At 42.3% G+C, this 15,549-nt stretch overlaps 1 protein-coding gene across 2 annotated transcripts in view; it reads right to left on the reverse strand.

The window, feature by feature from the left end:
* The window catches only part of uhrf2 (ubiquitin like with PHD and ring finger domains 2), a 31,640-nt gene extending 18,134 nt beyond the window's left edge, over nt 1-13,506 (reverse strand). The window contains exons 1-3 of one of the 2 annotated variants that reach the window (XM_085793420.1): nt 13,151-13,506; nt 4,911-5,309; nt 3,099-3,418 (exon numbers count right to left, since the gene is read on the reverse strand). In XM_085793420.1, the coding sequence (XP_085649546.1) occupies nt 3,099-3,418; nt 4,911-5,309; nt 13,151-13,303 (872 nt within the window). In that variant the 5' untranslated portion in view covers nt 13,304-13,506. The remainder of the gene's footprint in view (nt 1-3,098; nt 3,419-4,910; nt 5,310-13,150) is intronic. The other variant, XM_085793421.1, reaches the window with a different exon arrangement.
* Nucleotides 13,507-15,549: the final 2,043 nt, after the last annotated feature.

Genomic DNA, 15,549 nt, shown 5'->3' on the forward strand with positions numbered 1-15,549 from the left:
AATTGCTTTAATCTTGAAATGACACATTTGAAAGTTCAGTCACTGACAGACGTTAGAAGACATCTTCAGGTATTAAAGGGATAATTTGCTGATCTTCAAACAGAATTTCTAATGCATCTCTCTCCATCTCACTCTAAGTCCATATAAACTCACTCAAAACGCATGGGCTTTAGCTGATTATAATATATGCTTATGCAGACATAAAGATTTGGTGGTAAAGCTTTGATAACATAATGTTAAATATTCATTTTTTCAATGCACTTAACATAGATTGTAGTTATTAAAATAAATTGCAGCCATCATGTATGGATTTGAAGGTTTTGAGCACCATTTCTCTAATAGATTTATGTCAATTATGATTTTAAAAAGTAAAAATAATCTGTTTTTCTCTGAGCAGGCCCTACTTTAGAGGAGAGATTTGTCAAAAAAGCACAGGTGCTATTGAAGATTCCTAGTAAGTCGTGACAATGAGCCGGCGTGCACAATAACAGCACGGTGAGTATGAAGCAGCTAAATGGAATTCAGGCATTATTAATTTTAATACTCACACCTGTGCACCCCGACATGTAAACTGTCTGCCACTAGGCAAAGATCTCAGGGTTATTTGGATCCGAGTCGCACCTCCTGCTCTGACAACATGTGGATTCTGAAAACATGCCAGGGACCAATCATGTAGTGGGTTGTACTAGGGCTGAGCGATATCAATCAATTTGTTTTAAATTGCTTTAAAATGACAACTTTGCGAGGCACCGTTAAAAAAGAGAGAGAATACCATTATCCATTTGCATCTAACACTTGTATGAGTCGACTTGAAAACGACAAGAACATAAATTATGTTTGCCCATTTTATGTCTATATTTGTTATCCTCTCCACAGAGGATCTTAAACATATGCTGAGCTCAGCCAAGATTTAACCATCAAACCATATCTGAGAGTCTTGTTATGGAGCAACATACACACACACACAAACACCTCAGTTTCTGGGAGCTGCACAGAGGAGATTCTCCCAACATATCGCTCCCTTTGATTTTGTGGCTCATTACATCCTGCAGAAATGCTGTCCAGAAAGGCTTCATGCAGAAACATGGCAGTGTTTACGGGGAGGGGGGCAGTGTGTGTGTGTGTGTATGTGTGTGGGAAGGCAAAGCAATCTTACCCACCCTCCACTTTTCTCTGGCAAACAAAATGATGGAAGAAACCTGGAATGGCGCTCAGGACAGAGAGGGATAGTATGCGTTTCAGTAGGAGGCAGAGGAGTGTATTAGACGAGCTGTAGCCGTGACTTTGCTGCGGCACAAAAGCTGGGGTTGTTTTCGTGGCTCAGTCGGTGAAGACGCAAGTCACACATTACTGTGATGTCCTAGGTTTAAAACTAGCGTGGGACCTTTGTTGTCAGTCACATCTCCTTCTCGACTGTCAAATAACGCAAATGAGGAACATGAGGCGAGAACAATAATCTGAATAAATAAACAAGACGATGAATAATTAAAAACAGGAAATTTGAATACGAAGGATGCCACACATTGTGAAGTGTAGTGTATTACTGGATCGTCCCCAGCAGGCTCTCTCCCGCCCTGTTGCAAATAAAAGTGAAATATCAGGGGTTTAAAAGAGTGAGTAATGTCAAATAGGAATGACGTCTGCATAAAGGGGAAAAACACACATTTACTGCTCAACAGCCCTTGATACAGTTTCTCTGGCACAACATCCCATGACAGAAACGCACGCACGCGCACGTGCACCCTCCCCGATAGACGCAGAGCGGAGGCTATGTCTCACCAGTGGCATGTTCACAGCAATTACAGACAAAGCTGAAGGAGGCAAGCAAAGAAGTAATGCTCCTGAGAACTCATGAGTTACCATGGAAACGTCAGCTTCTGAATTAATTTGCTGGAAAAGGGGAGCGCGAGAGATAGAGTCCAAATTGTAGCATCAACTACACAAACCCCCTCTCTACATACCCTGGACTGCCAGGAGAAAGCAGAGGCTGCAATTCCCAATGCGCCAAACCACTGTTACTGATGCTTGCAGACACTAGCACCGTGCACACACACACACAAACACACTTTATGTATTTATGTTTGGTGGACATTTTTATCTAGAATGCTATACGACTGCAGCAAACACACTCTCAACACAGGCGTAACTAGCAGGAGCGAAAGCCTATTTGCTGGTGCGCCATAGCCCAGCATACGCAGTGAGGAAGGCACACATTCGCACTATCCTATTTGGGGGTGCAGCACTGTGACTTCCAATCCTAAACAGCAATTTAACCATCTAGGGCGACTTTGAAACCAAATCAGACTAGAAAAAAAAAAAAGCTGCCGCACTGACACCATGCCGACAGATGTCTGCTAAAATGCATGCAACGCCACTGCCACAAATAACGTCTTAGAGATTTTCTGTTCAGACGACACTGAAATGTGCGTTAACAGGTTGATGTTCTATCTATGCCTTAGATGATTCATTTTGGCGTCCCATCTTCGCCAACGGGCTGTTCCATTCCTATCTCATAGGGGTGTTAAAAAGGATAAAGATTTAAAAAAAAAAGAAAAATAATTGTTGGTTGGAAGTTTGTGGAGCCTTGCCCTTGGTGAGCTATGATGCCATTCAATTACAATCACAATTTTAATTTCAACATCAATCACTTCTGCTTGTTATATTCAGCTTCTTCACCCCCCCCAAACTAAAACTTTAAATTGGATTCTTCTAAACCACAGCCTCATTTCCTTTGCGGTGTACAAAAGTTGCCTATAGCAAGTGTGGATACACCCACCTCAGTGATTTATGATGTTGTTTGAGATCATTAAAGGAGCCCTCCTCGAGAATACGTACGAGTGTCTTGCCTTCCATTGGCCACAAACAGGAAAGGCAGGTTAACACAACCAATTTTGCTGTGTTAACTCGAAAAAAAGAAGGCTCAACACGGCTAACCTGTACCTGTTCTGACAGATTTTACAGTCACAATGTGGCGCTCCGTAAGTCGGAGCTCAGTTTTACACATCTATTGAAGTCTTTTGTAATTAGTTTGTTGTCATCGCAACCAGTCAGCACAGTTGCAGCAACAACATTCCCCAGTATATTGAGCCATCACTTACTCGTCATATTTAATGTGGTAAATTACGTCCTCTTCTCTCTCCTTGCTCTCTGTAGCTGCTGTAGAGTCTGTCTGAGAGGTGGAGGCTCCGTTACTCTCCGAGTTTAACACAACATTATTCCTGTTACTGTCCGTGGTTTGGCCCTGGCTGTGGGCCTGTCCCTGCTCGGCCTCCAGCTTTCCATTAGTCCTTTTTGGGGGCCGGCCCACCTTGCCCTTGGTGGGCGTTATCTGTCCTTTGGGAGCAAGTGTCACATTTTCAATGCAGGCCTCAAACCAGGCACCGATGCTGACGTCTCTGCAGTCCACCAGCTCGTTAATCTGTCGAGACACAAAGACAAAAATAACACCTGGTCTGTTCTGATCCCATCTGTCTGTTGATTAAGGAAACACACCAGTGTCTTGGTGCATTTTTAGTCCGATTCTCAAACATAACATTCCTCAGAACAAAGTATACATGGACCAACGGATTTGAAACATTTTCCTCCCCTCTGCAGACTGGAGCTGTTAGTTTAGTACATCTCAGTTTTCAGAGGATGCATCCTCAGCATTTGTCGCCTCTGTCAAAGTTGTGTTATTTCTGCACAGTAAAGCTACTCTGTAACCTTTTTTTGTTGATTCACAGTGTAGCATTTCGCATCACTGATAACTGGTGGATTTCCTATCTCAAGCAAAATAAACATCTCTGCATATTAACTTTGTTAAACTAAATACGTGACCCATTACCAAAAAAAACTATTGGAAGTAAAACTCAATAAAATATTTGAGTAATATCAGTTATGGGCAGTTTGCAGCAAAGGAATAAACATTTTTTTAAGTTTATTAATTCATTCTCTGCATGACATATTTTTCACATTAAATGAGTTTTATCATGTTAATCTTCAAATGTGTTTGTTTGACATGCAATCCTTGGTTTTGTCTGCTTGTGAATACTGAGGCTGTGGTGAACGCTTCAAGCCTGTAAAGGCACGTGACCTTGATATCCAGTGAAGTTGCTCAATCTCCAACTCATCTACTTAGTTACAGTATTGATCTCTCTGCACGCTGGACTGGACTTTTGGCAACAAAAGGGGCCCAGTCCTACCCACATAACTCTCAGACATGTGGGTCAGCCAGCCTGTAAAGCTCAGTAGAACACAGTAGAGCAAGAGTAGACTCACACATTTATTAGCTTTGACTGTAGTCTATTTATATTCTGTAACTTGGTTAGTGACAGGGTTTTAAAGACCTATTCCTTATGTGTGGTTTGGCGTGTGCCTTCCTGTCAAGATGAGCCACATGCTTGTGCGTGCATGTCATTAGTCCTTATAAATTAAAGGGATTCATAGTACCAGATGTACAGATCTACAGACAGAGAACTTACATGGTAAGAATAGAAGAGTTACGTTTGGCACCGAGACGTGCACTTTTACACAAGGACACACATATAAATACGAATGGGCTGCAGATATTTTGGTTGGAACACAATATCTGTGCAGTCTGAAGAGCTACAGCACAACACGACAGGAAAGGAACGGCGGACTGGTGCTGAGAAGAAATGAAAAAAAAAAAAACACATGCATGGAAACTAATATCATATTCATGTTTGCACTTTCACTAGTGGCACTATAACAACAACAGCTGTATAGTGTCAAATACTAGAAATGCTTGGAGAGCAAATATTAAGTAAAACCTTGTGTGAAAAACTATGCACACTCCTTGTTTCATGGGAGCTAAATTATGCTACTGAGCATTAAATGCCGACATTACACAGATCCAGACCAGCTAGTTTCATGCTAAATGTTGCCAGCAGTATTTGCACTCCCATCCTCACCTTGTACACACCAATTCCTGGGTCGATTAGTGTGTTTCTACTGGATGTTGGGGGCTGGGTGTCCCGAACTGGACTGGGGGACTTGAACCCATTTTTGGTACTGGTTGAATTACTGGTTTCGCTGGTGTCCGGCTTGGTTTCGTTATTGGTGCTGGTAGTGATGCTGCTGCTGCTGTCATTGTCTGTATTGGTGTTGGTTTCCATAGCAGCAGGGGAGACGGGAGCTGGGGAGTTGTGGCTTTCAGACCTGGGGTCAGGGGGGGGGGCTGAACTACAGGCGACACCCGAGGGTTCCTTGGGGGCGGGGCTGTCCGGAGGGTCGGTCTGAGAGCGAATCAGCAGCTGGACGATGTCGTTGAGACCCACGTTGTAGTCAAACAGTGTCTGGCCATCTTCCATCTGAAAAAAAATACAGAAATACAATTATGAAATGAATAAAAAAAGGTTGAAATACATCACCATCAGTATCATTACTAATTAATTCACTAATTACTTGTTAATCAATCATCTAGTTCACAAGATAAAATGATGACAAGCACCAAAATCTTGTCAAATTGCTAATTTACACAAAACAATAATTACCACTGGTATTTAATTTGCAAAAATTATACATAATAAATACATTTCAGCTCAGACTTGTTTCGATAAGTGCACTTGAACAATTGATTATGACATTTTCTCTCGGCAAGTTGCTGCCTGCATCTTATTCTACCAGGTCCCAAGATTGTGCATTTGAACAATTATTCAAATGCTCATCCTGCTTCTGCCATCCTCCCTTCATTTTTGTTCCCAAATTTCTCTCCTCATAAACATCCATGAGTTATGAAATGAACACCACTGCGCCACGGAGTGCCCTCGCACAAACACACTAGGCTGCTTGTCAAGGGCAAACAAAGAACACGTTAGACAGAGCCAACGTTGAGCACAGCGAGAGAAAACAACTGTGTGTGTTTTTTTTTTTTTGTGCGCTCAACGGAGGACGTTAAAGTACACACGCGGCGCTTCAATAAATCTACATGCCTTTAAATACACCAGAGGTTTTTAAGGATGTTGCCGAGGAGTCAGCAGCAACATCTGTTGTCTGCTCTCAGATGAGCCAATGTTCAGCTTCTGATTAAATGCGTTTAACCAAAGAGAGGTGAACTGTTCAGCCTAATTTTTGCCTGTTGTGAGTGGAGAAAAACATCACACCTAGGGCTGGTATGCTCGTCTTGGCACTTGGCGATGCTACTACGCCGCGTACTGATTCGTTTACATATCCAGCAGCACGACGACAGAAGTGGATGCTGAACTGCAGCTCCACTTGCATATATACACACACACACACACACACACACACACACACACACCGCACACTGGGTTTTGTCCAAGAAATAAAACAGATAGATAATAAATAAAAGAAATGAATGCATGAATTAAAGTGATAGGACATGGAGCTGGGGCAAAGAAATGGCTGGGTTGCCATGACAACCCAAAGACAACCCCCAACCCCCCCTCCCACCTTCATAAACCTGAATCATGTATACAATCTCTTTCGACACCAACCCACTACCACCACCACCATCACCATCACCATCATCACTGTGATCCTCTCAGGCTGCGCAGGGTATGGGCATCAGAAACAAGCTCCTGAAATAATAACAATAACAACAACAATAATAATAATAATAATAATAATAATAATAATAATAATAATGATAAAAAACGATGCAGGCCCATTAAAAACCCAAATCTACTCTTTTACCGCAACCGATCTTTTGTTAAGTATACAGTACAGCTACTGCCTTAGGAACTGAGCTTATGGCCGACACGCCAACTCATTACAGACATCAGCTATTCATTTCAGCCCTCAACCCCACAAGCCCATTGTGCTGGAGAGACGAGCATGGCCGCCACTCTCGCTCTTGCTCACGCTCCCCTTCTCTTCTTCGTTATTTGACAGCGAGGAGGAGAGCGGTTGGAGGCGAAGCAGGAGAGCAGTAGAGGGAGCAAAGCGCAATTTCCCCAGTCCTCCCCGTTTTTTTAATAGTCTCATGAAATTTAGATCAGAGGAGCAGTGGTGCAAACACAGCCATACAGTGGTCGCTATACTCACCTGTCTGACTGTCTGTTTGTCTGTGCGTCTCAGCATTTCTTTGTCTATCTCCGTGCTCCAAGCTCAATCTTCGATTCAGTCTCAGTAATTGTCTCTAGCCTCTACTCTATCTGCTATCTGCCTTTTGCTACTTGATACTGCATTAAGAAAAGAGGTGCCCGAAACAGACAATATGATTGCTGGCAGCACAGTTGAGAGGCGCAGGTTAGACTCAAGTATTGCAACAGCGTACAGGAGAATTTATTTCACTGCAGCAAACCTCATAAATGATATCTGTGCTGATTGTAACAGCTTTCCACAGTGACTTCATTACCATCAGTGTGATCAGTCTCTCGCTGCGAGGTGTTACAGCTCTGACTTCAGTCGTAACCGGCTGATCCTCAAAACCAAACACCACCATCTAAATCCTGATGTCAGGAAAATGGCTCATATGTTAATGCAGGACAAGATCCGTTTGACAGAGATATTGGCAAGTCGACTAACTCCAGTGTTTGACATGAATACCATCATCGAAAATATGACATTCTCTCCTTTGTCATAAATAATGCAGCATAGTAAAAAAATAAAATAAAATTTAAAAAAACACATTGCTTCTGGTATCTTCATTATGTGACTCAGTCGTTCACTGTTCCAGAGGGAGACTTCAGTCTCGAGCACACGTCATAACAAAGCTTTAGACAAACCGGAGACGCTTGACTTGAAGATTTCTCAAAAGACGTGAACAAATCAGAGTCTAAAAATTCTTGGCATGACAACAGCGTGTGCGTTTGTGTGTGTGTTACACATTGTTGAGCAAAATTGCATAAAATTATCATCTCTCCACAAGGTTAATTTCTGTGTTGCATTTCGACGGGCGGTCTCTCAAAGGCTAATTTCTTATTGTAACAGGCACCAAAGTAAAATGTCAGAGTGAACATCAAACAAAGACAAGAGGAAGACCTGTAGCTGCTGTTACAAAACAGACTGTGAGTCCGATCCTGTCAGATTTAAAAAACACACACTGCCTTGTCTGTATCAGATTATATTTGTCATAGAACAAACCTGTTTTGATCGTTCCAAATCTATGAGCAATAACAGCCATTATGAAGAAAGGAGAAGGGAGTGAAGAGACATTTGGCTGTAATAATGCATTACATTTCACTGTAGTGTCACCGTGCTGTGACACAGTGACTTATTTAAAGGCTTTAAAGGCTAATATTGCAGAAATCAATCTGAAATTAAAGCACTGCAGCAACAGCTACTTAGTTTCTAATATGCCTGCATAACAATAGTAGAATATATGAGATTATAAACCATGGAGTAAAGGTGGGCATAAAATAAGAGACCAAGAAGTAATGGTGGTCAATTTAACAAAAAAAAAAAAGGTTTTAAAGGTGTGAAACACAAGCTGGATCTGCACGGCTGCTGGAGAGGAGGTTTCAAAGCAGGGAAAAAAATTTGCCTCTTTTGCTCAGACAGGCCACCCAAACCCCTTACTCCTACACCATTTCTTCCTTCGCCCTTTTCTCCGCCCACAGCCAGTCTTAGCAAAGAACCGAGCAAAATAGGTCATATTTCCAAAAACAATGACATGGGATGTGTCTGCGTGCCTGCCATCTACCAGGCCTCCATCTTTGGTCTTTTTATCCCTCGTTCCGCCCACGGTCATTCAATCTGCTCCCCCGAAAACTTCCACTGCTAATGAACACAAATACCTGAAATGCGACAAATGTTGTTCTTTCTGCATTTCCATCTGCTGTCATGCATGTGCGATTCTGTAATAACTAGCAGGTAAGACAACGAAATACTAGAAATAGAAATTCGCTATCAAGCACAGTTTTGCATTATTAATGCAAATGCCAACATTTACATCAATAAAGGAGGTTGCAATCCTGCATTTTAAAGTTGGTCCTCAGATGATCCTTTTGTTTACATTTGCGTCCAAGATTGTTTTCATTTTTCGACATGTGAACATGTGCTATTGTTGACTCAAAAACCCAAACCCAAGAAACATGAGACAATTAGCAGGTTTAATAGCCCAGAAAGTCCTCTGGTAATCTGAGCTAAAAAAGAAAAAAATAGTAGGGGAAACCCTGCTGTTTACAATGCAGGTGTGAGAGCTGAGAGTTAAGAGATGGGACATCTGACCAGTACGCAAAACTACAGCTAAGAGAAGGATCGGCAGAACTACGAAAACATGTGGGAGTGTTAGGAAGCCCTGCAGTTGTAGACTAGGTTTAGTGCCTCTCTTTGTCTTTGCTCTTTGTCCGGCCTATCTGTCGAAGAAGGGTGTGACTGTGTACATGCATGGCTGCAGCCAACTCCACTTCCCCCCAAAAAACTGTCTATGAAATTCTGCAGCTTAGCAATACACAAAGAAAACCCATCAGCCGAGCAGCCACAACATCAATGCATGTATAATCAAATTGTAACGATATCTAGGTCACAGCAACTATCTGTGCGAAAGGGGGCAGGCCAGTAAAGCTTTCCTACGGCCCAACAATAGGCAACAGCTAATTGCTAGGAGGAAACAGCCCAACTATTTTTGAAACATGTTGCTGTTCTCCATAGAACGAGAAGAAAAAGAGAAAAAAAAAAGCACTACAGCCTTTAATTTGAAGTACGCAGACATTACAAGATAAGCTTTAAACCACTTAATGAACAGGCCAAACCTCTTATAAAATTAGTAAATGAGAAGCCTGCAGAGCGTGCGAGTGTAGGCGTCGAGCAGAAAGGCCGCATGGACAGTGGAAGGTGTGTGTGAGCCTGCTCGTGAATGTGAGTGACACGAGACGTTGTTCAAAGTGAAACAGAGAGACAACAAGGAGTGCACAGGCAGATTGAAAAAGCCCATGTATAAAAAACAAAACAAAAACACTGAGGCAAAGTTGTGTGGCTGCTTGCTGGCTCGAGACCCTTCCGACTCAAGGGCAAGCATGACTTTGAACTGGTGAGGCAGCGTGCGCAGCGAGCTGGAGGGAAAAACAAGACGCCATTTTGAAAAGGAATTAGACTGAGTTATTCTGCTACAAGTCTAAGTCCTAACAGAGCGCAGGCACCACAGCGTGCATGTAAGGGCACTAGCTAGTGTACGCTGCATGTCACTGTGCTCATTCCTTGCATTACTTAACACATGGAAATCCCCTAATCAACCCTCCCCATTTATTTTCCGGTGAAAAATGAAGGAAACACAGGATTTACTACTCGGGGCCTAGCCAGCTCCGACAGTCCAGGAGAACTCCAGCATAACATCTGATTAATTGTTAATAAAGCAAAAAGGGGTAGTCTTGCTTTTGTGCTTTGTCACTATGGTGTTTTGTAACACAAGTCAACACGAGGCTGGTTTTAGGAAAAAGTGCTCAGAGTATTGAAATGAACTAAGGGAGCAGAGGTGCAATAGGTGCACTGACTGTGCTACCCATTATCTCCCATCTCATTGGTGTGCCATTATTAGGTCTGCCAACTGCAACATAAAATAATATGTGCTATAACACCAGTCAAAACTGTCTTTTATTTCCGTCTTTTCTTTTTCTTTGTCCGGCAGCATACATGGCACACAACCAGAGAGGAGAATGACTTCATAATCATTAAATCACACAACAGGAAGTAGGTTAGACAACTCGAAAAATGCAGAAAAAAAGAGAATACTGAACTGAAGGAATTCTGCGGTCTGTAACACCGCCTGACTCATGTGGGTGAGGGAAGAGTGTGACAAAATGTAAACAATCTGAGATCAACACATCATGTATGCGGTGTACTCTGCCGAAGGCTTATTTGCCCGGCTGAGTCATACTGTGTTAATATCGGCTTTGTAATGTTGATGCTAAAATACTAAATAAATCATGGCGCTAGTGTCCTGTCGGCAGCGAGCATCATCTGCTTATTACTGACAGAAGAGTATCTGCTAGGTTTCACTAACCTTTCCCATACCATACATTATAATATACTGTGAGTCTGTCTCTCTACCTTTTATGATTTGATTATTTTATACACTGATTATTTATAATAGACCCTAAACATAAACAATAAATGATACAGGAGGAGGAAGGTCGTATAATAACACTGCATCTACTACTTTAAAAGTTGCTTTTACAATGGGACCTTGTGTGTATGTGTGTTAGACCATAAAACATGCCTGGGTGTGTTTAAAAAGTGAACCACAGGCGGTAAGGCCCAACGCTGCGTGCGGCCATCCGCCATGACACACACAAACGCATCAGGCAGGAGCTTACAGTTCTCACACCTGCTGGGGTTTAATGACATTAAACTTTTCTCCGTCACAACGTATGAGAGACAAAAGGATCCACTAACATCTGTTCATAATAAGATATGAATCATCACATTTTGAACGCAACGTGATTCAACAGTGTGTGGAATTGCCATCCCCCAGGACACGGACTAAATATTCCAGCCTCGTATTAGCCTCAGGACTAAAGACATATTGTTTCAGTCTCAATTTGGGTTTTAGCAATTATTGTGGATTTTGCATTAGTTTCCTTCCAGAGATAAAGCCACATTACAATGTCGGCCAACAATATTTTTCCTTGAGTGATGCTGCTGCTTGGAAATACATTATATACAAGTTTTCTAATAAATCTTATAAAACTCAGAGTGACGTTAATGTTCAAACTATGAGACTTCCAGACTCTAGCAATAATGACATTTTCTGATTGAAAGACTGATATATTATTTACAGGGGCAATATGATCCAGTGTACATTGATCCATATCTTAAAAACATGTGCTGTGCAATATGGATGAAATTAGTGTGCCAATATTTATCAAAGAATTATAATGATATCAATATTGACGTCAGTATTCAAAATATTACGTTGATCACTTTAATCAATAGATTTCTACCCATTTTGTTAAAACTTAATTTCAAAATTATAATACGGATATTTGCTTTTGGACATTTGATATATCAAGCTGGAACAGAAACGAGACGAGTAGGCTACAAATCATCAGTATCTGAATATAAGAAAGATAATGTCATGACGCAATTATGTGGATAGATAAATGCTTATGGAGCTTAGGCATAAACTGCAGGCTGCACTGTTGACCCAAATCCAAACAACAAACAGTTATTGATGGCAATGGATTCACTGGGGATCTCTAAATAATGTTTACTACGTACCTCATTGTGATAGAGTTAAATGTGACTTGAAACAGAAAGATAATGAGGTATTTGCTGGATACATCGTGTTGATTGTGTATTGCTGATGTAAATACCACTTTGTGAGGATGGATAAATATTGAACTACAGCCTTGTAAACCAAAAATCATATGGTACAGAAAGAAGGCTTAGTGTTTGGGAACAGTCCTGGATTAAATACAAAAAAATACAAAAATCTGTTTAACATGTTGTGCACTCACTCACTCATATGATTTGTCTGCTCATCAGTAGTATAATGTGACAAGACACAGTGTGATTAGAAACTACACTTTGCTTTTACATATCAGGGCACGTGGAGCCACGAGTCCCCTCCTCCTCCCACAAATTATCATTAATACCATCATCATAACACACCACATGCACGAGCCCGTAGCTCAGAGCTGCTAGTGCCACATGTTAACAAAACACAAATAGATATTCAAGGACACGAGGTTGCTGCTGTTGTTGTTGTTGTGTAGTGTAGCCTATGTGTTGCATGTGTGAAAGAAACCAGGCTGTCGTTAATTCAGTTAGGTGATGCGGGCTGTTTTGTTTGCGCTGCACTACTTTGAGGCTACATGTGGAAACAGAGGGCGATGTTCTCTTTTCTCTCTCTCGCGGCAATGTAAACAAACATGTCTACGACGGTGAGACATTTGTTGCATGCAGCCATGCAGCTCTCCTCAGCACCACCAACCAACCAACCAACCAACCCCAAACAATGTGAAACGGGTAACATGATAACGACCGTACATCCGTGTCGGACCGTCGTTTCCCCCCCCCCACGCCACGGGACTGGCACACCGCGTACCCCGGGCTCTTGCGCAAGAACTATTGGCGAATTCCTATCAAAACAGGAAGCTCGCATGGGTCCGAAACGGCTACAACAACCGAGTGGACCACTAACTCACTCACTCACACTCACACCAGCAGCAGCACCGAGCCCCTGCCAAAGCTCCCCCCCAAAAAACCGACTGGTGCATGACGGGGTGACATAAAAAATTGGCTTTACCTGCTTCCCTCGGTAGAAGAGGCGCTGCTGTTGAGGGCTTACACTGAAGATGTCCTGTATTTTCAACCGTAAAGACTCAATTTTGGTCAATCTAGAAAGATCCTCCACGGTTCGCGTCTCCTTCCCGTCTATGGTACGAACCTGGATCCACATCGTTGCGCCGCCCTGTAACGCCACAAATAAATAGCCAGATAAAGCGGGTATTTGGACGCGAATATTGTTTTCCAGGGGCGAGAGGAGGTGGAAATCAAAAAAAAAAAAAAAATGTTCAGGGCTCCATTGCGTTTTCCTCTGCAGAGGTAACGTCGGACTGGCTCGAGCAGGAGCTCTCTCACATGAGGTCGCGGCGCCAAGCAAATCTCGCGAAATAACGTTTAAGCGACAGTTCGCAGTTAAAGGCGCAGCTCTCCCTTTAATGTGAGAAAAAAAACAACAACACACAAAACATACTGAGCCATGCCTGAAGGCCTGCGAGGTGTAAGTATATTACTATCAATGTGATAGTTACCACTTAACTGAACTGTAGCCTATGTCTGAACATAGGGACCTGTAGTTTTCATTTGTGATATGTATTCCTCCGGTCAATAGAGCACCGCCCCTCCAGGAAGTAATGATGATAGTAATCAAGATCCCTCATTTGAATACAATTTCCAGGTAGCTACTTATAAGTTATTGATACTGTATTTTGGACGTAAATATTGAACTTACACCTCTGAATTTCTCTCCAAGCTACTGTTATAGGTTATTCTAACTTGATTAAGATTTGTATTATGATTTCTTTTCATCACATTATTGTATTATTACTTTTACTTGAGGAGGAAATCAGAATACTTCTTCCATCCCTGGGTCAGATTAAAGCAGAAGTAAATGATATATTTGTGTTAAAGCAGATATCAGTGGAATGTTTTTGTTAATATAAGTCCTAAATAGTCCTATTTTCCGTCAGCAATCACTTACATGAAGTATTTCAGCCTAAACACGAGTCTCTCCGTCACTCTGCTCTGCTGTAACCCGAGGAGAAAATTTTCCTTGTGGGATACAAGTGTTATCCAATGAGGGGAGAGAACGGCATGAAGGGCTGTGTGTGCAGCCAAGGGATGCGCGTGAATGTGGTGACGTAGCACGAGGACCAATTGATGCCTGACAAGGGCGGGGGCTGCTAACTCATGGTGCGTTCAAGGAAACTCGTACTTTGTGTTTTTCCTTCCTGTGAAGTCATACCAGTTCGATCTGGTACGAGTTCACGGGTCGGAAGTTACGAGTGGCAGTTATAGGGAACTTTCACAGACAACAGGACGGTAAAAACACGAGCTACGGGTTGAACGCTACCAAGTCGTAGTTGTGACTTGAAGCTGTAACTTACGGTTTCAAAAGCCTGCCTTGAACACAGCATTAGCCGAAACGGCCGTGCCGCTGTTATCTGCTTTAATATAAGTCTTAAATAGTTATATCTTCCGACAGCAATCACTTACAGTGTTTGGACCGAAACACGGGTCTGTCAGTCACTCTGCTCTGCTCTGAGCCGAAGAGAAAACATTTATCGTATCCTACAGTTTTTATCCAATGAGGAGAGAGAACGGCATGCAGGGCTGTGTGTGCAGCCAAGGGACGCCGTGAATGTGGTGACGTAGGGACGAGGACTGTTATGGTGCGTTCAAGGAAACTCGTAGACTCGTGTTTTTCCGTCCTGTGAAGTTGTATCAGTTTGATCTGGTAGGAGTTCACGGGTCGGAAGTTACGAGTGGCCGTTATAGTGACTTTCACTGGTAAAACAGGTCGGAAAAACACGAGTGGGTTGCCTGGAACGCTACAAAGTCGTAAGTTGTGACTTGAAGCTGTAATTTACGATTTCAAAAGCCTGCCTGGAACGCAGCATTAGCGAAAACGACCGGATCGCTTACTTCTGCTTTAATTTACATGGAGCTCCAGGCCTAAATCACCTGCAGGGCCTCAATCCGTGTGTTTGTGTGTGTATGCATGTGTGTGCGTGCTGAGTCCCAGGTTTGTTGTATTGTTACTTGATCAAACACAAAATGAATCTTTGCACCATGTAGGCACACTTTCAGCTGAAATAATGAGGGTCTTAAAAATAGATTTTGACATAAAGCTCTTAAAGACAGCACCTTGGGATGAGCTAATGAAGCAGGGTTCACCTTAAGGCCAGTCAGCTAAAACTGTTCTTTAGTAGTGTATATTCCTATACCCCTGCTTTGCCTGTCTGGTAATCTAGGCTTGGTTAAATTAGTGTACTAGTATATTGTAGGATTAACCTATTTAAGACTAAAGAACAAGTCTCTTGTCCTCTCTAAAGCACAATTAGAAAACTGCAACACATTGATGCTGGTGCTGCCACGGGTCTAACAAGAAACTGTAAAAGTCAGCCCACAGCTCTGATTAAA

The sequence above is a fragment of the Trachurus japonicus genome, chromosome 12 (genome assembly GCF_045865225.1).
Source record: "Trachurus japonicus isolate A0001 chromosome 12, Traja_1.0".
Taxonomy (NCBI): Eukaryota; Metazoa; Chordata; class Actinopteri; order Carangiformes; family Carangidae; genus Trachurus; species Trachurus japonicus.